Source organism: Taudactylus pleione, unplaced genomic scaffold (assembly GCF_031769625.1).
Source record: "Taudactylus pleione unplaced genomic scaffold, aTauple2 ptg000184l, whole genome shotgun sequence".
In the NCBI taxonomy this organism is placed as follows: domain Eukaryota; kingdom Metazoa; phylum Chordata; class Amphibia; order Anura; family Myobatrachidae; genus Taudactylus; species Taudactylus pleione.
Genome location: NW_028284586.1, coordinates 4,502,579 through 4,526,264, shown reverse-complemented (window position 1 = coordinate 4,526,264; position 23,686 = coordinate 4,502,579). Strand labels below are relative to the sequence as shown.

Below are 23,686 nucleotides of genomic sequence, written 5' to 3'. Positions count from 1 at the left end.
CCCCGGGGGATTTAGGTTTAGGCAGCAGGGAAGGGAGAGTTAGGTTTAGGCACTTAGGGGGGGATTAGGGTTAGGCACGGGGGGGGGGTTAGGGTTAGGACCCTAAAGGAGGGTTAGGGGGTAGAATTAGGTTAGTTTATACTTGCTTTTAGGACGAACGGGATTTCCTCCTCCTTACCGCCGTCCATGTGGCCGGCGGTAAGTCAAACCAAACCCGTATACAGACACGGTGAAAACGCCTTGCCTATGCTGATGGTAAAACTGTCTCACTCACTCATTTGCAGAATCCTAGGTATAAAAGCCTATTAGAAATATCTTTGTATTGACCATGCATATATGAATACACTTTAATGAGATCATTCATCTTGTTTTACTATGTCCTTTTTCTATATCGCTGTCCAACGCTGTACCCCATTTTCGAAATGTGTTCTTACTTACACAGTGGTAAAATTATATTTGCATCACATGCACCAGTCCCTATTTTTATGCATCTCAGGATTGGATTCCCTTTTGCAGCAGCTGCCTAACACTGAGGAATCACTGCAGAGTTTTCATTAAAATGGGAGTACATTACCTAAAACTGTGGTACTCAACCCTCAAGCAGGGGCATAGCCAGAACTTTGTGGGCCCCATAGTAATTTTTAAGGGGATTCTGGCCATGATTCAGACCCGCTCGCGAGCGCTGAACGCTCACAAGCGGGTCGATGTTGGCCCAGTGCGCATGCACACGACGGAGCCGGCTCCGTTGTGCGCATGCGCGAGACCCGGATAGCGACGGGCAAACCGTCGCTCCGGGTCTCGTACCAAAGGGGGCGTGCTGTCGATGTTGAGTGACAGCACGCCCCCTTTGGTGGGCGTGCCAAAGGCGTGGCTGCCCAGACGGAGGCGTTCCCATGGGAACGTCTACCGTGTGGGGCCGGTCCCACTGACATCAGTGATGTCAGTGGGAGTGCTTTCGGCTCTGTTTGAGCCGAAAGCACTCTAGGGCTTGTGGCAACGAGACCCTACCACAAAGGTCTCGTCGCAAGCCCAATGGTCGCAATGGTCTTGACCATCACGACCATCTTCCTGGCCGCTCGTTATAGCTGTGGGTGGTCACCCACAGCTATACGAGCGGCCAGGAGGCCGCTTTAAAAATCAGGAAGGACGGCCCTGATTCAGAGCGAGCGCTCTGTCAGAGCGTCCGGCTCTGAATCAGGGCCTCTGTCCCAATGCTTCTAGAGAGACACCTCTCAGTTGCTAATTATATGCTCCGTAACAGTGCCATAATTAATTTTCTGAACCATAGTAGTGCCCTAGTTAATGTTATACCCTATAGTAGTTCCCTAGTTTATTTTATGAACCATAGTAGTGCCCTACTTCACATTATGTATTGTAGGGCTGCCAGTACACATTATGCCACACAATACCCACAATTCACATTATGACATAGTGTCCCCAGTTCATATTATGCCACAATATAGTGCCTCCACTTCATTGTCTACAACACTCAATGAGCAGGTCAGATTATACCCATTATAGTGCCATTCAGTTCAGATTCTGCCACATAATTGCCCAATTCAGATTATGCCACATTACAGTGTCCCCTTACAATTATAACATCCACTACACTAGGGGTGGGGAACCTTTTTACTGCCGAGGGCCATTTTGTTATATATAACATTATTCGCGGGCCTGGTTTAGGTCAAGTCCTCTCCGCGTGACGTCACATGGGGGCAGGGCCACAATCGCCGGTGATTACAGCAATGCCCGGAGCATCGGTGTGACCCTCTGAAGCATCCTAAGGACGCTCCAGGTAGCACTGCTGCATAGATTCTGGCTGCAGGGTGCCATTCTAGGCAACCTGCTAGCCAAATGAGGCTAGCAGAAAAAAGCTCTGAGGGCCAGACCAAATGATACCGAGGGCCTTATAAGGCTCCCGGGCAGGAGGTTCACCTTCCCTGCACTACACACACCTCTAACTGAAAATGGAATGTCACCCCATTCAGGCTGGGCAACACGTTGGACCCAATCGCTTAGCAGGAAAATCCAGGAAATTGGTATGCAACTATAGTACATAACCTGGGTCTGGACCCCCTAAGTCCCTGGGCCCCTTAGCAATGGCACCCCTTGCACCCACTATAACTATACCCATGGTCTCAAGTATCCACACAAGGTCATGTTTTCAGGATTTCTGTCTGTTGAACCAAGTGGGATAGTTGCTGAAAGAGCAAAATAGATTAACTCCACACGCGCACGCAGGGGGGTTTCCGAGTACCTAGAAACCCCCCCTACCCGTTGCTCCATTCGCCGCTGGCCCGAGCAGCAGAGCAATTTTACCTTATTTTTTATTTTTTTCAAGAGTCCCAAACTGCCTGGGCTGGCTGTAGGGGGAGCTCAGCGCACAAGCCCCTTCCAGCCAGTTTGCGCATAGGGGCACCATCGTAACCGGCATGTGAGAGCGCGCCTGCTGCAGGGTGGCACAGTGTAATCAACTGCTGGCAGCGCTGTCGAGTCCCAGAGCCGCACGCCGTAGGTGGAGGTGCGTGGGGTGGGGGGGGGTTGAGCGGGCGGACGGGGGTGGTGCTAGACAGTATTTATTTGGCCAAGTCTGCATTCGTGTTTTTAGGTAAGCGCTGGCTGCGCTGCAGTGTGTGTCTGTGTTAGTGTCTGTGTTTGTGTGTATGAGTGTGTCTGGCAGTGTGTGTGTATATGTGTGTGTATATCTGTCTGTGTCAGTATGTGTGTAGGCTAAGGGAGGGAAGTGAGAAAAGCAAGGCGAGATTCAGATCAGGACCTGTAGGAGTTGTTCACTGTAGAGCAATTTATTCTAAAAGTGTTAGTATTAGGGACTACTACAGGGGGCATTATATAAGGGGCACTACTGGGGGCACTGCATAGGGGGGACTACTACTGGGGGCACTTTATAAGGAGCACTGCATAGGGGCACCACTACTGCAGGTACTACATAGGGGGGCACTGTATAAGGGGCACTACTGGAGGGCACTGTATAAGGTGCACTACTGGGGGGCACTGTATAAGGGGCACTATTGGGGGGCACTGTATAGGGGGCACTACTACTGGGGGCATTGTATAAGGGGCACTACTGGGGCACTGCATAGGGACATCACTACTGCGGGCACTACATAGGGGGGCACTGTATAAGGGGCACTACTGGAGGGCACTGTATAAGGGGCACTGTATAGGGGGCACTACTACTGGGGGCACTGTATAAGGGGCACTACTGGGGCACTGCATAGGGGCATCACTACTGCGGGCACTACATAGGGAGGCACTGTATAAGAGGCACTACTGGAGGGCACTGTATAAGGGGCATTACTAGGGGCATCTATATATTTATTTGTGGCTAGATGTTTTTTTCGGTAACCAAGAATTTGGAAACCCCCCTTTCAAAATCCTGCGTTTGCCACTGAACTCTCTTGTGCATGATTAAAGAAATCACAAAACATGACCTTTAGGTGGTAGGTGAGGACTGGAGTTGAGAAGCACTAACTTAAAATAATAACTAAGTACAGCAGAATAACATCCCTGCATCAGCTGCTGAGTGTTGCTATCAAATGTATTTTCTATTAGTAAACCCAAATCCTTTTTTATTTGTTATCTCAATTGTATTTTATTTAAAGTATGAGTAACACAACTGTTCAATTGTTACCATTGCCTAGGTACATTACATCACACTTATATCTACATTACATCACACTTATATCTGCTATTTAGTATTTTCCTTCCTAATTTTCCCAATTTGCAAATATCCTTTCCCAGCAGGTTTAGTGTCATCCACAAATTTAGATGCCAACCATACTTTGTAGGAAATCGAGAAAGTCACTATTATCTATTAAGGACAAAGGATGTCACTGATCTCTTTGGTACCCCACAATAACACAACCCAGCCTAATTATGTTCCATTTATAACAACACTGTTTTCTATACTTAATTCAGTTATCTATCCATTACATATCCCCCCAGTCCTAGTATTCTCATTTTATATACAGATGTGTCCTCGCTCATCTTTGCTGCCAATGCGGCAAACGTGCGCACGCCAGGCCACGGCAGCATTTGCACCATGAAATTCTATGGATCGCGGAAGCGAAAAAGACGCACACACCCATTTGCGGGCGTGCAACTTGCAGCATGCGTGCTGGGGCAATACACGGCGTCAGTAAAGGTGAGCGAGGACATCTGTAAGAGAATTAAAATAATCACATCAACTACATTATCTAAACTTAACTAAACTTACCTCTTCAGAAAAATGGATTATTCTACTGGCCCTTCAAAAACTGATGCAGATAGTGTTATTGCTTAATTATCTATTACATAATAATCTTCCTTATATCTTCTTCAACTATTTACCCCACAATTTGTGTAAGACATTTAGGGGTCTATTTACTAAGAAGTGTTAGGAGACAAAGTGAAATGAGATAAGGTGCCAGCCAATCAGATGTTACTTTGCTTCCTGTCTGACGATTGACAGAAAGTGACGTTTCTAAGTTCGGCCCATGTAGATCCTCCATTTTTAATTGATATAGGTATAAATATGTCCCAAGATCTCTACCCCAATATCCCCTTGAAGAAGTCTTATTCTAACAGACGAAACGCATTGGACCCTGATATCCTGGATCCTTACACTATGGACAGATAAGCTTTTATAATATTTTATTCTTGTACATTATATACCTGCATTTATTCGTGGACATTTTCATTTTTATATAAATAAAACTGTGTTATATATCTAAGTATTTGGAGTACTATATGAATATGAGGGACTTGTTGTAGTTCCATAAACTCCTAGATCACACAGTTATTGTTGATTGATGCAGCACTAAAATGTTACACACAATGTGTTGCCTATTTTTTTTTTTTATGTATGAATTATGGCTGGTCAGATGACTGAAGATTTTTTAATAAAGATAAGTTGCTTTTCCATTTAAATTCACATATTTTCACTAATTATTTATTATTAGTTCACTGTTTTGGCGCTTGGGATTTTTTCACTGATATGTGTATATATATATATATATATATATATATATATATATATATATATAGTATTTCCAAAAAGAAGCACTCAAAAGGGACTTTCAAATAAAACGTATCTTGTGGAAAATACATTTTGTCTGAGGACATTATGTCATAGGTCCTGATTCAGAGTTGGGAATAGAGTAAGAAATAGTGAGTAACTGTGCACCTGGATAAACCATGTTGCAATGCAAGGGGTGCAAAAACATACATTATTTTTGCATGTGAGGTAAATACTGGCTGCTTTTGCATGTAGCCCACAGATGCTGCACAGCTTTATTATTATACTGCAGTTTAGATGTCAGTTTGGACACACCCCTCCCAAATCTAAATCTCTCTGCTCATTATACATCTGCCCCACCTGTAGTGCAGCATGGTTTTACTAAGATACAAAGTTACTTGCCCTTTCTTATCTTTCTTACTCTGGGCCCGATTCACTACGGATCGCTATTCTGCTTATACACACACAACGCAGTTGGTAATATCAGCGGTGATATGCATATGTTTGCATTTGCATTGCGATCGCAGCCTAACATAAGGACGCCAACTTCCCCTTACTCACATCTGTATACTTTGGCAACATAGCGAAATAATCGGTAACATCGAGTAACATCGGACCCATACACACAGTTAAGGCAGGTCAGACCTCACTCAGGAATTGCTTACCTCATCGCACTCTATGAGGCCTCAGGCTGTGTATGGCATCACAGTGGCTAATTTGTGCACTCCCCTGCAATGGCGGGAAAACGCACTGGCACGCCTGCATATCCTCTGCAATTACAGTCCTGATCGCAGTGTCTGGTACGCACACTGCAATGCATACGCATGCACAGTGCTATATAATCGTCAGTATAAGCGTATAAGCAACTGTGATCCTTGCTGAATCAGGCCCTCTATTCCCAAATCCGATATCAGGCCCATAGTTAATGATAGCTTCAGGAACTGAGGCCCTGATTCAGAGCCGGATGCTCTGACAGAGCGCTCGCTCTGAATCAGGGCTGGTCTTTTTTTTATTTTAGAACGGCCTCCTGGCCGCTCGCATAGCTGTGGGTGACCACCCACAGCTATAGCAAGCGGCCAGGAAAATGGGCGCGATGGTCAAGACCATCGCGACCATCGGGCTTGAGACGAGACCCTTGGCACAAGCCCCAGAGAGATTTCTGCTCTAACAGAGGCGGAATCTCTCCACTGACATCACTTGTGATGTCAGTGGGGCCACCCCCAGACGGTAGGCGTTCTCATGGGAACGCCTCCGTCTGGGCAGCCACCCCCCCTGGCCCGCCCACCAAAGGGGGAGTGCTGTAACTCAACATCGACAGCACGCCCCCTTTGGTACGAGACCCGGAGCGACGGATTGCCCGTCGTTATCGGGGTCTCGCGCATGCGCACGACGGAGCCGGCTCCATCGTGCGCATGCGCTCTGGGCCACCATCGACCCGGTTGCGAGCGCTCAGCACTTGTGACCGGGTCTGAATCAGGCCCTGAGTTCCAGCTTGTTCCTGCTGAAAAATAGCACTGGTTGTTCCTTTCTTAATGCGGATTAGGCACATAAATAAATAAACCTACTTTCCCAATGAAATGCAAAAGGTGATCTCATTTTGTCGGACAGAATTACTTACAGGAGCTGGCAGGGTGAAGAGTTTAGGGAGGCGTCCCCTATTGCTATTGGTTTCTACATTCTTCCTTAGGATTTATTGTGAAGACCTAACCTTGTCCATAAACCTTTAACGGGACTCATTTGCAGCATGCAGTTGCACTTTTACCTATTTGGAGGCACTCTCCAACCATAGTCAGACCTTTAATCACACAAAAGCAACACCTGTACCAAAGAGAGTCCTGACGTCCTTTCACTCTAAAGATTTATTTAAGTTATGCATGAAACCGAATAATGTTATAATTTCATGAAGGGGGATGATATTAAAGTGATAGTAGGTTGCACTTGGATGTGACCTTTTCACTCTTTCCTCTTTCTAGGGTCTACCTAATTTGTACTGGGCAAGAAATGCTACTCACATACCCAATTTCTCCCATCAGCCACTGCAGTCAGGGCCGGCCCTAGGGGTGTTTGACCAGTGCGGTCGAACAGGGGCACCACCCATAGAGGGCGCACCCCTCCCCAACATACCGATTTCAGCGGGACAGTACTGTCCCGCTGTTCCACCCATGGGCCGAAGTGGCCTGCAGGTGGTCAACAAATATCTTTGGCTCTCTTTCTTTGTACATGTTGGGGACCCTTGGAGCCGGCCCTGACTGCAGTCACTTCCTTCCTGATCTGCAAATCCATACTGATACACTTCAAGGGCCGCACATTATACTTGATCACAGTAACACATTTAATCAAAGAAAGAGAGCCAAAGATATTACAGTATCTGTAATATAACTTTACATGTTATACAAGTGTTAGAATCTATAACATACTAATAAGACAACAAAGCATGGAGGAGCTCTAGTCCACAGATGAAGGCACCAAGGGCTGCATGCAGCCATATTGCTTCTTGTTTCTCTTCACTATATATATATATTTTGTTCATTTCACATTTTAATACACCTTAAAATTGTAGTAGGTTGAAAACTATGGGCCTGATTCAGACCCACTCGCGAGCGGCTGTCCGCTCGCAAGTGGGTCGATGTTATGCACTGAGCATGCGCACGACGGAGGGAGCTCCGTCGTGCGCATGCGCCAGACGCGACGAGCGAAGGAAAGTCCTTCGCTCGTTGTGTCCGATCAAAGGGGGCGTGCTGTCAATGTTGATTGACAGCACGCCCCCTTTGGTAGGCGTGCCTCCCTGACGGGGGCGTTCCCACGGGAACGCCTCCCGTCAGAAGCCGGCCCACTGACATCACTAGTGATGTCAGTGGGAGTGATTTTGGCTCTGATAGAGCCAAAATCACTCCGGAGCTTGCGGTTGAAAACTTCAACCGCAGGCTCCGGCTCGCAATTTCGATGGTCGCGATGGTCTCGACCATCGCGGCCATCACAAAGCACGCTCGTATAGCCTGTGGGTGGTGACCCACAGCTATACGAGCGTCCAGGAGGACGCTCCATGAAAATGGAGCCCGGCCCTCATTCAGAGCGTGCGCTCTGCTCAGAGCGTACGGCTCTGAATGAGGGCCTATGTCTTGATGCCATTGCAATATCATGTGCAGTTACAGTGATGAATAAATATCCTAAATACATCTAATGACAGTGTTTGATCGTTACTTACAGGTGGAAGTTGACCTTTTTCCAGACATCCAGATGGATAACCGTACCCTCAGCTCCGTCAAACAGGAGGAATCCTTAGTTTTTGAGTATGTCAACAAGACACGGGAGATTTTTAACATGAACATAGTTGGTCCTCAGAAGTAAGTTTCAGTTGCTCTAACCCCCAAAATGCTTCCAGGCAGCCTCATAAATGGAAACCATTTGACATTGATCATTTTTGGTGCGTACATCATCTGTATACTCGTAATGCTGCACTCTTTGTGGGGTCTTGTGTCAGGAAATGCCCAGCTCAGAATTTGGCACTGAGCACGCAATTACAGGTGGAAGGAACTTTGTGAATATCAAAAAGTAAACCAAGCTGAGCTTATCTGAGAATGGGGTTAGTGCCACTGTATTCTGTTACAAGGTAAAACAAGCCAAATAATGTCATGTTTAAAATATACTGTAGTAGATGTGGATAGCTACAGATGGGGTGAGGTTTGTGCCAAAGTTTGTGCGTCTACAGACTTTATTGATATAAATAGAAATGGTAAAACTCCATGATTCGTTCTGGATTCAGGGTCAATTCAACAAGGCACGAGAGGGGCGACTTGGCGTTGTAACAGCGTAGTAATGCCTTCGACGACACCTCATCTCATCTGTCAGTCTGGATTTACCGTTAGTGCAGCAATTAGTCACACATATTTACGCCGTGAGGGGACTCGCATCTAATTGAACCAAACCCCTTACAGTACTTGGTAACATTTATTCAGGCTACCCAGGAGATGCCATAGGAAAACGCCCAGGCAGAAGGTGCAACGCGGGGGCAGAGCTACAATGACACAATTCACAGTGAATTGCGTCATTGACCCTCTGGACTGTTCACATACTAGAGACGGGAAGCTGGTCTACTTTCTGGCGAGTCCAGGACAGTTCAGTTAAATTTGGGAACAGGCAAATATGGATAAAATCCTCAACTGTTTAGATATGCATTTGTCTCAGAAAATGAATTCATATTAGAGATTTGCCTGAATCCTAAACTATTTTGGATTCAATTGTGATGAAATCAACATTTAAATATATTATCAAGAATATATGTTCTCCACATTATTAATACACAAATAAGATGTCACAGGGCAGATCGTCTTTTTAACTGGTCCCTAAAGTAAAAAGCAAGTGATCCAGTTATTATTTGTGTTTATTATATAGTGCACCCCCAAGTGGGATCCCAGAATCTGATTTTGGTCCTGTGATATGAGTTCCAGGATTAGAGCACCCTGACACTTGGGGTCCGGCTAAACTGTGAGGCAGTGGGTGGGAAGCAGCGCCGTAACTAGACATTTTGGTGCCCTGTGCCAGAAAGAGCATTTGCGCCCCCCTCATTTTTCAAAGGGACATTATGCACCCAAAAAAGGGCCATGGCTTCATGGGGAAGGGCCACGGATGAGATAGGAGAGGCCAGGAGATGCTGGGGATGAAATAAGAGGAAGCTTCAAGTGAGAATGATAATAAACAGAAATTTGACAGGCCCAAACAGCGCCCCCTGACCTGTGGTGCCCTGTGCGATGGCACCGGCCGCACTACCCTAGCTACGGCCATGGTGGGAAGCATGGGGAATATTCAGGGAAAGATCAAACAAAGCATAACATATTTGAAGCAAAATATCACCATAACTGAAAATTAGCTGAAACAAGGAACTAGTTGAAAAACTGCATTATGCTTTACTGTAATAATAATCTGAGACAAGGAACCAGTGGAAAACTGCATTATGCTTTCAGATCTACTGTAATAATAATCTGAGACAAGGAACCAGTGGAAAACTGCATTATGCTTCCAGATCTGCTGTAATAATAATCTGAGACAAGGAACCAGTGGAAAACTGCATTATGCTTTACTGTAATAATAATCTGAGACAAGGAACCAGTGGAAAACTGCATTATGCTTTCAGATCTACTGTAATAATAATCTGAGACAAGGAACCAGTGGAAAACTGCATTATGCTTTCAGATCTACTGTAATAATAATCTGAGACAAGGAACCAGTGGAAATCTGCATTATGCTTCCAGATCTGCTGTAATAATAAGCTGAGACAAGGAACCAGTGGAAATCTGCATTATGCTTTCAGATCTACTGCAAGATTTTTTTCCCCATATGATTTGGTAGAAAAAGATATAAAAAAATTAAAATGATACATTTAGTTCAAATTTAATATAGGTGTACTGTGATTGTCAAAGTGATTAGGCAAGATAGGTTTTGAGCAGACTGAAGTAAGACAAGCTTTTACATTTTAGACATCAAACCCTGTTAAAATTAATGTTTTTGTGCAATAATAGCTTCTATCTGTAGGCTATTATGCCATAAAATGCCTATTAAGCTACTTTACTATTCATTTTAAAATCTAAGGCCTTATTAATGTTGGGTACACATTACTAGATATATCGTTCTATGGAACAACGAACGATATATATCGGTAGCGGATCGGCGGGTGCGTACACCTGATATGAACAATGTAATTCACAGACCTATCAGGTCGCCCTGCAGCACAGTCGATGCAGATATGACTTACATATATATCATACATGCCTACTCTCCCAGAAGTTGAAGAAGGGTTCAGATTTTTCGGGTAACCCGCCGCACATCCGGTAGAGTAGGCATTTCTCCTGCATTCTGCCCACTTCCTAGTGAAGTGAGCAGAATGGGGAGAATTTTCAAGGCGATTGCGGGACCCCTATAGGAGGTGGGTTTTAATGATGCAATTCGTCATGAAAAAAAAGTAGGCAAGTATGAGATATATTGGTATGTCTGAACAACGTCATTCACATACCTAGATTGTATGCTCCTAGGATGTAGCAAGCAAATACTGTGCAGCTTTTTTTTACACAGATATTTAGAATCAAGCTAGGACACGCCCCTTCCCAACATTTAATCTCTCTGCACATTTTAAATCTGCCCCACCTGCAGTGTACCATGGTTTTACCAAAGTGCAAATTGCTACTTTTTTTCCTCTTTTTTTTTTTAATTGCTCCTAACTCTGAATAGGTCTTTATTTCCATTTTTCAATGTTGAAAAGCTGTTTTTTTGTAGATGTATTGCTTTGTAACTGGTTCTCTATATTAATTACACAGCATAATGTATACTGAAGAGCTAAACTTGCGAGTTAGTTTCCAGTAATATTGAAGTTTCTAAAGCTCTGTGTCTCTCTCCTTTAGATACCTAAATGTTTATAAAAAATACAGTGACCTTTTGAACAAGAAAGCTCAGCAGGACATTATTACGTTTCTTAAGGAAAAGCATTCGCTGCAGGCCTTCACTAAGGTAATGAGAAATGAATATCTTATATATAGGATGATGTTGTTTAAGTGGTTTCTGCTGTAATTAGCTTTTCATGTGTTAAGAGGCGCAGAATGAGTCTTTATAGCCTGGACTGTTCATTAAATGATACTACTAAAGGTGGTAGATGTATTTCTTTGTCTTATATTCTGGAGGAGGTTTGTATGTATGCAATATTTGTGTATATATATACAGTATATGTATTTGTAAAAGGACATGCTAATGGCACTGAGGAGCTAATAGCGGGACAAATACACTAATGAGCATTTAATAACACATCTGGCTAATTAAACTTGATAAAATCTTTTTAATTAAAATGGGTAAAATGTTTTTAATTAAATTGGGTAAAATCTTTTTAATTATACTGGGTAAAATTAAAGTTTACCTAAGAAATACAATTCCTTCTCTACTTTAAATTAACCCAGTGTTATACCTAAGCATCACTATTCATTCAGACCATAGAAAATATCCTAGACATGGGACTTACAATCATACACACAATGCTTATAGATTCCCTCAGACCATTTACACACATATATTCTCCTATACAGTCATACAATACAAATAGATATTCATACACATTTAGATAAACATAACGCACCATAGGGACATTAATACTTACATCAGGAAGGATTGCAGAAAGCATTGCAGATGTTATATACTGTATGTTCTTGTTAACATAACAATATTAAATACCAGTCTTACACATTATATAAAACAGCTTACTATAAGTTTTTATTTACATGTAAATAGAAACACATGTGGAGGGGCACTCGTAGTAATAGGTAATATACCGGGGTGCCTTCCATTGTAATAATACAGACGAATGAACCCCTGTGGAACCAGGGATCCGGCGGCACTCAGTGGACTTCAAAAAAACTTCAAGTGTAGTTTATTCCATAAATCGACGTTTCAAGACAACATAAGTCTTTTCATCGTGTATATCCTGATGAAAAGACTTGTTTTGTCTAGAACCGTCGATTTATGGAATAAACTACACTTGATGTTTTCTGAAGTCCGCTGAGTGCCGCCGGATCCAGGGTTCCACAGAGGTTCATTCGTCTGTATATATGTATATATATATATAATATATATATATGTGTGTGTACTGTAATCATAGGTGTGATTGTGTGTATTCATGGGTGTGGGCTCAGAGCCGGCACTAACCAATTTGATGCCCTAGGCAAGATTTTGGCTGGTGCCCCCTAGCACCGCTGCTGGTTCTGCTTCTGACCCAGCACCCCTCTCCCAGCACTGCACCCACCACCCAGCAGCACAGATCACAGCAGCAGCCAGCAACGCCCATCACCTCTCACACATACCAATCCTCACCCACAGAGCTGTAACTAGACATTTTGGTGCCCCATGCCAGCAAGAACATTGGTGTCCCCACCCCCACACCGTAGTGCGCCTTTTACACAATGCCCACATTAGTGCCCCTTATACATAATGCCCACATTAGTGCCCTTTATACACAATGCTCACAGTAGTAGTGCTCCTAGTACACATAATGCCCACAGTAGTAGTGCCCCTTATACAATGCCTACAGCAGTAGTGCCCTTTATGTAATGCCCACTGTAGTGGTAGTGCCCTTTATGCAGTGCCCACAGTGGTAGTGCCCTTTATGCAGAGCCCACGGTATTGGTGCTTCTTATGCAGTGCCCCCAGTAGTATTCCCCCTTATGCAGTGCCCCCAGGAGTTATGCCCCTTATGCAGTGCCCTCTATGCAATACCCCCATTAGTAGTGCACCCAGTAGTAATGCCCCCAGTAGTAGTGCCACCAGTAGTAATGCCTCCTGTAGTAATGCCCCCATTAGTAATGCCCCCAGTAATAGTGCCCCCTGTGCTAATGCCCCCAGTAGTAGTGCCCCCTGTAGTAGTGCCCCAAGTAGTAATTCCCCCTGTGATAGTGCTCCCATTAGTAGTGCCGCTTACACGAAGAAAACCCATAATACTTACCTTAAGCCCCGCTTCTGCGTCTGACCGCTGCCGTCCATCTGGCCGCCCGCTCTGCGGAATTATGGGAGAAGCGTCATGACGTCTCTCCCATAGTGCGCACTGCAGGAGATGTAAGCTGGAGTGAACTCCAGCCTCCGGCTGCCACTGTGGGGAAGGAGCCGGGTGCCCGCTCCTTCCCCACAGCATAATAACAGGGAAACAGATATGCTACTCAGCATTTTACTCTGTGCCATCTAAAAAATAAACACACTGGAGTAAATTTCAACAGATCCAGTAATGGGGATAGTAAGGCATAGACATATCCTTACTGCAATCTAGGGTAAAGCCACAGTGTAATTCAATACAGGCCAGTACGCAGTGTGGTATAGTATTATAATATTGTCTCACTGTTCTGGATAAGTGCTGTGTTATTAATCTGATGGTTTTAATGGATAGGAGTGGTTTGCCAGCTAACTCTAGGGTACCTGACGCGCTGCAAGTGTCCAATAGTCCCCTCTCGCTATCAACGCATTTCACCTACTTGACAGGTTTCATCAGGATGGCGAGTAGGTCCCACTCTTACCTCCTTTTAAACCTCTGGAGCCTCTGCGTAGTCGCCTATCGCTCCCGCCCAGCTCCAATGTGACCACTTCCACCCGGCAGAGTGTGGATGCCTCCGTCTGCTTTCGGTAAGGGCAGGTGACGTCTGCATTCTTGCGCGTCATTCCCGTCCAGCTTCCATCTGGTCAATTCTGCCCGGCTGAGAGTAAGAACTTCCATCAGTGCCGAGTGTGGGCAGAATGGATAAAATGTCAAAAGGACATATGGATAACGGACATGTCATAAGGTTTTGCAATTCCGTCCTTGCAATTATGGTAATGCAGCAGGAGGCGTAACAAATTCTGCATGCATTACTGATCCAACCTGCGTCCATGGACGCAGCATCAGATTATCTGCATGATCCCTGGCCGGCTGAGTGACCATGGGGTGACGTAGGCCGGCCATCGCAGATGAGGGAAAAAGGCCAGGAGATCTCCGTCAGCCAACGGAAATTCTAGTTTCTTCCCTCCCCCCAACATCACTGACACGCATCCGTTTTGTGTAACTGAGGCCATCACCGCCCCCTCCCCCTGCCCCCAAACGGCTGCTGCTGCTCTGCATGCGGACACGCAGGACCCATACTGCACATGTACCCATACCGGAGCCTGCGCAGATTCACGACAATTGAGAATCTCCATTAAGCAGTGCACTAGCTTGCTGAATAAGGCCCATTGACTGAACCTTAAGGAAAACCAACAGGACAAAGAAGAGATGGGTAAGTAGAGTTGGATGCAGAGACAGAGAAGGAGTGGTTAAAAAAGGAAGAAGGACATCCAGACCCTGTGACAAGGGAGGACCAGGGGCAAACATGTTTCGGGCCCAGAGCTTCCGAGGGGCACTGGTACAATCCTCCCCAGTAAAAGAACTGACAGCTGAGCTATGTACCTACTCTGCACCACGGCCACCACTGACTGAGGCCCGGGACCTCCACAGTGAGTTTAGGTAGCTTCTGCCCACCGACCGGACAGTGCAGCAAAGCTGTGAACTTTAAACAGTGATGCGGTGGCTGCGTGACATCACTGGTCATGCCACCCTACTCAGTGCACTCAGTGCTCCCAGGCCTGGTGTTGATGCCACTGTCCCACAGCACCGCCCTTGCCGAGACATCCACTCAGAGTGTTCGGTGCCATGGAGTTTGGGTGCCTTGTGAGCGTGCGTACCAGTGGGGATGGGGGGTATTAAAAAGTATGAGGCACATATAGAAACCGTTGTAATTCCTACACCGTTCACCTCATTTGGATGTAATTACCCTCAAATTAAATCTGAAAGTCTGCAGTTAAAGCACATCTTGTTTGTTTGATTTCAAAGCCATCGTGGTGGTGAATAGAGGCCAAAATATGAAAATTCTGTCAATGTCCCAATATTTATGCACCTGACTGTATATATATATATATATATATATATATATATATATATATATATAATGATACATAAGACATTAGGTTTATCTACATAAATGCATAAAAGTACATCAACACTACATTTTATTATTTTTGTGTGTTTTGGTTCTATTTTGTAACCTGCATCTTTGGTTTGTACAGGTTTCAATGGTGTTGTGTAATACAGGAACCTGACATACAGTTACATAGAGTGTAAGCCTGTGATCAGGACCCTCTCACTTTTTTCTCTGTTTTTATAACCAGTCTTGTTTTATAACTGTTTTCTTAATTGTAAAGTGGTGCAGAGTATACTATCTATTTATCAAAGTTAATAATAACATAACACTGGGTACTTCAATCTCATCCAGCGCTAAATACAGTCAATTTTCAAATTCAATTTAAGGTTATTCTATGGGGCATATCTAATTGTCAGCCTGGACCTATTCAATTAGGTCCTACATCCCTGCGTGTAACGCTGATATTTCTTCAAAGCCTCAGGAGCTGTGAGGAATCATCTTTGTTGAATGTGGCCTTTGCGGTTTCACGTGAGGGGAAACCTATGGATTGAAGTATTTTATGCAGAATCTATGGGTCACCGCGTGGGGAAAATGCTGAATAATGGAATAGCTCCAGACATGAAACCTGAAGCCTAACCCCGCGCAGCAGAGATGGTGTAATGGTTAGCATTACTGCCTCACAGCATTGAGGTCAATTCCCACTACAACCCTAACTGTGTGGAGTTCTCCCCCTGCTTACGTGAGTTTCCTCCAGGAGCTCTGGTTTCCTACCACACTGCAGAAACATACTGGTAGGTTAATTGGTTCCTGACAAAAATGAACCCTAATGTGAATACATGTGGTAGGGAATATAGATTGTAAACTGAGCTCCACAGGGGCAGGGACTGATGTGAATGGACAAATATTCTATGTAAAGCGCTGCAAAATATGTGTGGCCTATATAAATAACTAGAGATGTGCAGGCTTGGATTAGTTAGGATTTTCCCGCCAAAAACGGGTCTCAGAAAAAGGCAAAACATCATCTTTCAAGGACAAGCATCATCTTTCATGGACTTTTTTCCAGGAAAGATGATGTTTGTCCATGAAAGATGACGTTTTGCCTATTTCTGAGACCTATCTTTGTCTGGAAAAATCTGAATTTGGTGGGAAAATCCGAACTAATCCGAGCATGCACTTCTCTATAAATAACTAGTAATAATAATAATAACATCTTCAAAATGTTAATCTGTTCTTTGATTAATGATTTGTTTATTTGTTTTATTCCCTGGACTTTTCTCTATGCTTATTAAATTATAATTTTATTCTTTATACTTTTATTTACTTATGTTGTTAGTTTTCATATCCTTTCCTGGTAACTTGAGAGTCCTGTTGATGTATTTTGCACAGCAAATCAATAATCTATCCCAGCTGCGGGGAGACATCGCGTCTATGCATGTGACCGTTCCACTGGCCATGTTCTGCCTGGATGCCTTACGCCTGAATGAAGATCTTTGTTCCAGAGCCGAAAAATTAAAAGATCGTCTCATTCAGTATGAAGTGGATGAAAACAGAGAACTGAATAAGAGGTGAGTTGATTCAACGAGAGGTAAACGAGACTGATAACAGGTAAAAGTGGACACAACTACATTTCAAAACTTACAGCCAGTCAGGAAATTGTATGAGTCAAATTGCCATTGGGTGGACCCATAAAGAGGTATGCCCAATCAAATTTTTCAACAGTAATTGATTTTTTAAATTGTGTTTTTATTACTTATAGGGGTAGTCAGTTTGGAGCAAAAAGGTCGGAATCGGCGATAAGTTATCGCCGATGACGTCATTTTCGCCGATTTCAATTATCCTCATATTTAATATCATAGACTTTTCGCAGGTTCGAAAAGTCTTTGAAAAAAAACAGGGATAACTTTTCACCACTGAATAGGTGGCGAAAAAAAGTGCAGAATTGGGGTTTAGGGGTGCAGGCTTAAAAAAAATAGCCTGCATCCCTGGGAATGTCATTTTAAAATAAACTGTGTCAAAAAAAGTTTTTTTTAAAAATAGGGACACCCCAAAAAAATTATTTAAAATTTGGGGTGAAAAAAAAGAAATGGGAAAAAAGTGTTTAAAAATAGGGAAATAGGTTCAGGGCTATTCTGCAAATATGCGGCAGGTGTATTCTAGAACACGCTATTAGCGGCAGGTGCATATTTGCAGAATTTTTAAATAAAGACTTTAGGGACTTAAAAATATGCTAGTACCCATTTTCATGTACCCCAAATTTGATGGGACAACTTAAAAAAAATGAAAAAAAAAGTGCTCTTCTGCATCACTTCTTCAATGTCGGGGAAAAAAACACCTGCAGCCCCTATTTAAAACCCCGACTTTCATTTGCAGGCTAAAACGGGGGTACCCATAGTGATCCCCCATGTTTTTACAGCTTTAGGGGGGTCCTACAATTTATTCCTGGTAAACTTTGTTTTTTTTCGCCGATCCTACTTCGCCGGGTCCCGTTTTCGTAGCTTTTAAATTGAATACGGGGATAAAGCGGGCGCGTGCCCGATACTTTATCCCAGAAAAATCTCTGATGTGGAGCGAAAAGTCCAGCACGGACTTTTCGCTCCCATATTGAATACCCCTCTTAGTATTTTTTTTCCGTACTCTGGACACGGTGTTGTATAGTCGCAGGGAAGTGGCTGTGCAATATCGTACAACTAATATGCTAACGCAGCAGGAAGCCTCCTGACAGCATCGCAGATCTGAGTGCTGTGTCTTAAGATGCAGCATTGGATCTTCTGTGAGATCATTGGCAAGCTAAGTAACCATGCAGTTACTTGCCTCTCGCAGCTCCGTAGCCGAGGCCAGGAAGTCTGTGTCGGAAGACACAGACCCTCGCCACGGCACTCTCATTAACGGAGGCTAGCCCGCCCTCTCCCTACTCCAAAACGGACTTTGAGATCTGGCAATAGAAGACCAAGGCATGTACAGTATAGATCCTGCACATGCGCCGATCTTCTAACACCGGGGTATTACTCATCAGGGACTACTCTGAATCCAGCCCTCTGTTGGTACAAGGGGAGAAAACTGACAGAATTAGCAGAGGATGGTAAGTAGCTAATTTTACCTCTGGCTGATTTAAACAGTATAAAAACAGAGTAAAGGTCTTTGGGGGTCTATTTATTTTTGGTAGAAGTGGGGCCCCATAAACTATCATTTCTCATCAGGTATACTAACATCCAATTCTTTAAACATTTGTTTTGTCAGTGAAACACACACTTGCTGTTAGGATTTAAAGAAATTTCTATTAAAAAAATCCTACCCCCCCTCCATGTTCACCCACCTCATAGGCTAGTTGCTTATAGCTGTGCCTCTATTCTCCTGCAAAGCACAACCAGGGCAGCTGAATATTTGGGTGGGTCCTGTTGCTGGGTAGGTGTGAAAACTGTAGAGGTCAGTGCTGTGCTCCCTCACTGTGTACATAACTATAGACGTGATTCAGAGATGTACGCTAATGCGTTGCAGCTGGTCGTATAATGACGCAGCATCGGTGACCGGTTGCAGATCAGTCAATCATCAGCATCGGGACACAATGGTCGTGCTCTATGGCCGCGTGAACTGAGATACCGGAGCCATTTGTACTGCGTACAAGATGGTAGTTGCAGGCTGAGACACGCCCTAGAAACCGTTACAACAATCCTGTGTTTGCGTCGCCAAAGCCCCCTAGTTGCCACCCACAAACGTTCCCTCTCTGTCAATTACTTTGCGAATAAATCCTCTCTGCAAGCGACAACATTAATGTAACTTGACGCATACGCAGTACCACTCATTTGTGTGCATTGATTACTGATACCATCTAGCCATGGTCAGTTCTGTGGTCTTAGGCTGCTGACTGAAAGGGCCATTGGAGGCCAACGGCCCTCGGCCCTTATTCAGAGTAATATACTGGCTACAGTTAGATACAGTAAATACAATAGCATTTCTGAATGTGGTATATCAGAGTACACAACTTGTAACTTGTATAGTGTGTTTATGGTTGCCAGCACATGTACTGAGCTACACTCCTAATGGGCACACATACTGGTCACTGGAAGATTGGAAGAAGCATTTTACGTCTGATGAGAGGACCAGAATATGGCCAATATATTGTGCAGGTGTCCATAGTGCAGGCAGTGGTCCCTTTATGGCAGCAATGCACCAGTCTGTGGGCTTTATCAGCAAAACTATGCTTCACATTACAAGGCTAAGAAAGTCCTACAGTGGTTCCAGTGACCTCAGCTTAGCTCACAGGCAATAACCAAGTCAGTCTGACTATCTATTAATGAGCTCTTCCTGTTGAGTAAAAAGACCACTGCCTTGTTTGTAGGAATGTGTTTTGGTATGTTCAAACAGTATTCGTTTAAATGTCTAATTATACTTTGGCCAAGGAAGGGATTATCACAACCAAGCTGGAAAATTGCCTGAAGATATGTTTTTTTGCTGGTGTCATAACATTTATCTATAGCGCAGTGCAGATCAGACCATCATTTCAATACTTCAGATGTTCTACACAGCAAATTAAAATGTATCCGTATAATGCAAGGTTTTGGTATCTTTTTCCAATGTTTGACAATCATTATTTTATTTTTTTTAAATCTCTGCATGTATTACATATATGCATAGATAACTGACTACGATTTTTTATTGTCTTTATTGCTTACTATGTAGAGAAATACCCAGGCAGTATAGAAACCACCAGTGTACTACTGCAGTTCTTTACATAAAAGAGCTGCTGATACCATGGGGGGAATTCAGTTGTTTTCTCTGTGCCGATCTCCTATTTAAAGTGATGGGAGAACAGGGGAGGGGGGGGTGTTGGGGTTGATGGGGGTTGGCGATATTCAGTTGTTTTAGGCGCCCATTATTTTTCACGTATGTCGTGCCCAAATGCAATGGATTTAGATGCGTAATACGGCTAAACCCCTCTAAACTATTGGATGTGCTGCCGAAAATGCAGTTTTGGGCGCCCAATAGCCAGACTTTTCGCACATTTCTGTTACCCACCTCAGAAGGAAGCGAGCAGAAATAATGGGCACCCTTGACACTCGCCTAATCAGCACACCAGTTGAATAGCTCTATTGGGTGCCCCCCAAAAAATTGAATTCACCCTATATGTGTCTGGGCCGGTATGCAGTCGGGAAGCCGGCGGACCTAATCCCGACAGCCGGCTTCCCGACTGTCATATCCCAGTAAGGGTCTAAAGACAGGCGTCGATATGCCGACGCCTGTCATTAGACATATGCCGGGAGCCCTACACCCGGCATTCCGATCGAAGGGACACCAGGCACCGAGCGCGGGTAGCCGCGCGGGGGGGGGGGGGTTAGGTTTAGGGTTCCCGGGAGGAACTTAGGGTTAGGCACCCCCCCGAGAGGTTAGGTTTAGGCTAGGGGAAGGGGGGGTTAGCGTTAGGCACCCCTGGGGGATGATTTAGGGTTAGGCACCCCCCCGGGGGACTTAGGTGTAGGCGGCGGGGAAGGGGGGGTTAGGTTTAGGCACTTAGAGGGGGGATTAGGGTTAGGCATTGTGGAGAAGGTTAGGGTTAGGCACCCCTAAGGGAGGGTTAGGGGGTAGAAATAGGTTAGTATTTACTTACTTTTGACGATCAGGATCTCCTCCTCTGCCGGGATGCCGATGTCGGGATTCCAACCGCCGGGCATGGGTCCGGCGGTAAATCATACCGATTCCATCCGGGCCAGCCTCCCCCCTGCTTACAACATGGGAGCCGACTAAACAGGAGTAGGATTGTCCAAAACTGTATTTCTCCTGTGCAAAATAAGTCATGACATTGGACCAATGGAAAAAAATGATTAGTTCGCGCTAGCTCTCTATTATCAGACAATAAAATTATAAAGTTAAAATAATATGAAAGATATAAAAAAAAGATATTAACCACTAAAATGAACCCATGTTGCCATGAGAAAAAAACATATATTAAAATATAAAGCAACAGAAAATAATTATTACAGGAAGAAAACAATGAAACAAATAATTTGCACTATTGCACAGTATCATATAAAGGTAAAAATAAAAGTGTTGCTAGTCACTTAGATACTTTAAAATGGATACATGCGGTATTAAGTATGTGTGGCCAGTCCGATGCTTGTAGCTTCTTTGTAAATGTCACTGATCACATATCGAGCAAACATATATTTAGATTGGCTACTAAAGGTGGAATACGTGTGATCGTATTGTGTAAGCGATGAAATAGTAGTAGTCAAAGACTCTGTCCAGTATACAATTGTTAGCTCAACATTGATGCAAGTATCCATATGTTTAAAATCACATGCACCTGCTAATTCCAAAGTTTGTTTAGTCCACCTCCGGCTGTATCAAATCCTGTGAACAATTTAAATCGTTGAGAAATAATTCCCGTATTAGGAGCTCAAACCGCTGTAGATGAATAATAGATAATAGATAATTCCTATGCAGAGTCCCCCCTCGCCAAGGCTGATATTGAAAAGTCCCATGTGGAGCATATCTCCAACTGATCAGACTGTAGTCATCTATTTGTACAGTTTGCACTCACGGGGTGTAGATAAAGCAACGTGGGGGGCCCCCTCTTCACTGAAGTCCGGAATCCAGTGAGTGCAGCCGGGATAATTAATTGACTTTTAAATATCAGCTTTGCCAAGCGGGAACTCTGCATAGGAATTATCTATATTCATCTACATTATTACATAAATACATTATTTGTTTCAGCGTGTTCTTTCTGTACTAATTATTTTCTATTGCTTTATATTTTAATATATGTTTTTTCTTATGGCAACATGGGTTCAGTGGTTAATAAATATTTGTACTTTTTATTTATATCTTTATATCTTTCACATTATTTTAACTTTATAATTTTATTGTCTGATAATATAGAGGTAGCGCAAACTAATCATTTTTCCATTGTTTCTGCACTACAAATCTACACAGAGTTTGTTTTAGTCTGCTGCAAACCTATATTACATTTACACTAGATTATTGTCTATGGGCATGGGCGCCAGAATTAGTTTTTACTATGACATAGGACCATATTTATTAAACAAATTTTGCAGGAGATTCCCCGAAAACGTCCATTACCTTCAAAGTGTGAATATCCGCCGGAAGTATTACAGGGGTTCCACAGCAGATATTGGAGATAAGTTTTTATGGTGCCTGCTATATAGTGAGATATACCAAGCTCCTTGATGCAAAGCATTCCTGAGTTCGGCCCCGCTAGCTAATGCCATCTTAAGATGGCATTAGTCATTGTATGGGTTACATAGCACATAATTTATAGGGACAGGGATCCTCCAGATCCCTCCCCGGTAATAGCCAGTCGCCCATACGCTGACGATTGTGCATGCGCAGTAGGCCACCTGGCGTCCTGCGGTACAAAGTAAAGTGGTCGCTGATGTGATCACTTCATGTACACATCGCAGGGATGAGTTCCTAACAGAGCCCCTGTCCCTGGATTTGAGTTTTAATACATCCATGCGGTACAGAATTTCTTATTGCCACGATAATTAATAAATGGGCCCTTTCATAGTTTAAAGTAAAAATGTCATCAATATGGTATATATAGGGCCAGTACAAGGTTTCTAAATGCACTAGACGAAGCTACACAACACTGGCCCTGCTCTCCCCATTAGCCTCTGCCCAGCCACTCACATCCATACCCACTACAGCCCCTGTCCCAGCCCACTAGTCGTACACAGTTGTGAATCAGATGTGCAATGACAAAAGACACACTCAAAAATGCAACTTGTTGCTGAAAAAAGCCACAAATTGCATTAAACTCACTAATGTGTATTATCGTGTTACCATATAACAACCTTCTTAAATAAAATGTAACAACTTCTAAAAATAAAGACACAGACAACAGTGTTGGCGTTTAAAATTTTTTGTCAATTTATTTTTGACAAGTCATTCAATTTTAGACTATAATTTAATACTAATAATGGTGACGGCACAAAAAGAACACACAGGACAATAACGACCAAACAGCTCAAACAAACACACACACAAGCCAAGCATTGGTGATCAACTCTCCTTTACCTTCAACCATCGGTCCAGGTGGTATAGCCATTTCCTGTCCAGGACAATTGGCTGTCGCCTTACTCCACTTCAATGAGAGCGCGCACAAAAAGCCTAGCTATTAACATAAAGTAACTCTAAGTGTCATTCTTTTCCACAAACACAAACCAACCATCATACATTCAACAAATGAAACAAAAAGAGGGAGGGT

At 43.8% G+C, this 23,686-nt stretch overlaps 1 protein-coding gene across 1 annotated transcript in view; it reads left to right on the top strand.

The window, feature by feature from the left end:
• Positions 1 to 23,686, top strand: part of DNAH3 (dynein axonemal heavy chain 3) — a 468,553-nt gene that overhangs the window by 133,076 nt on the left and 311,791 nt on the right. Inside the window, exons 11-13 of the mRNA XM_088476199.1 lie at positions 8,225 to 8,361; positions 11,410 to 11,515; positions 16,852 to 17,030. Of these exons, the coding sequence (XP_088332325.1) occupies positions 8,225 to 8,361; positions 11,410 to 11,515; positions 16,852 to 17,030 (422 nt within the window). The remainder of the gene's footprint in view (positions 1 to 8,224; positions 8,362 to 11,409; positions 11,516 to 16,851; positions 17,031 to 23,686) is intronic.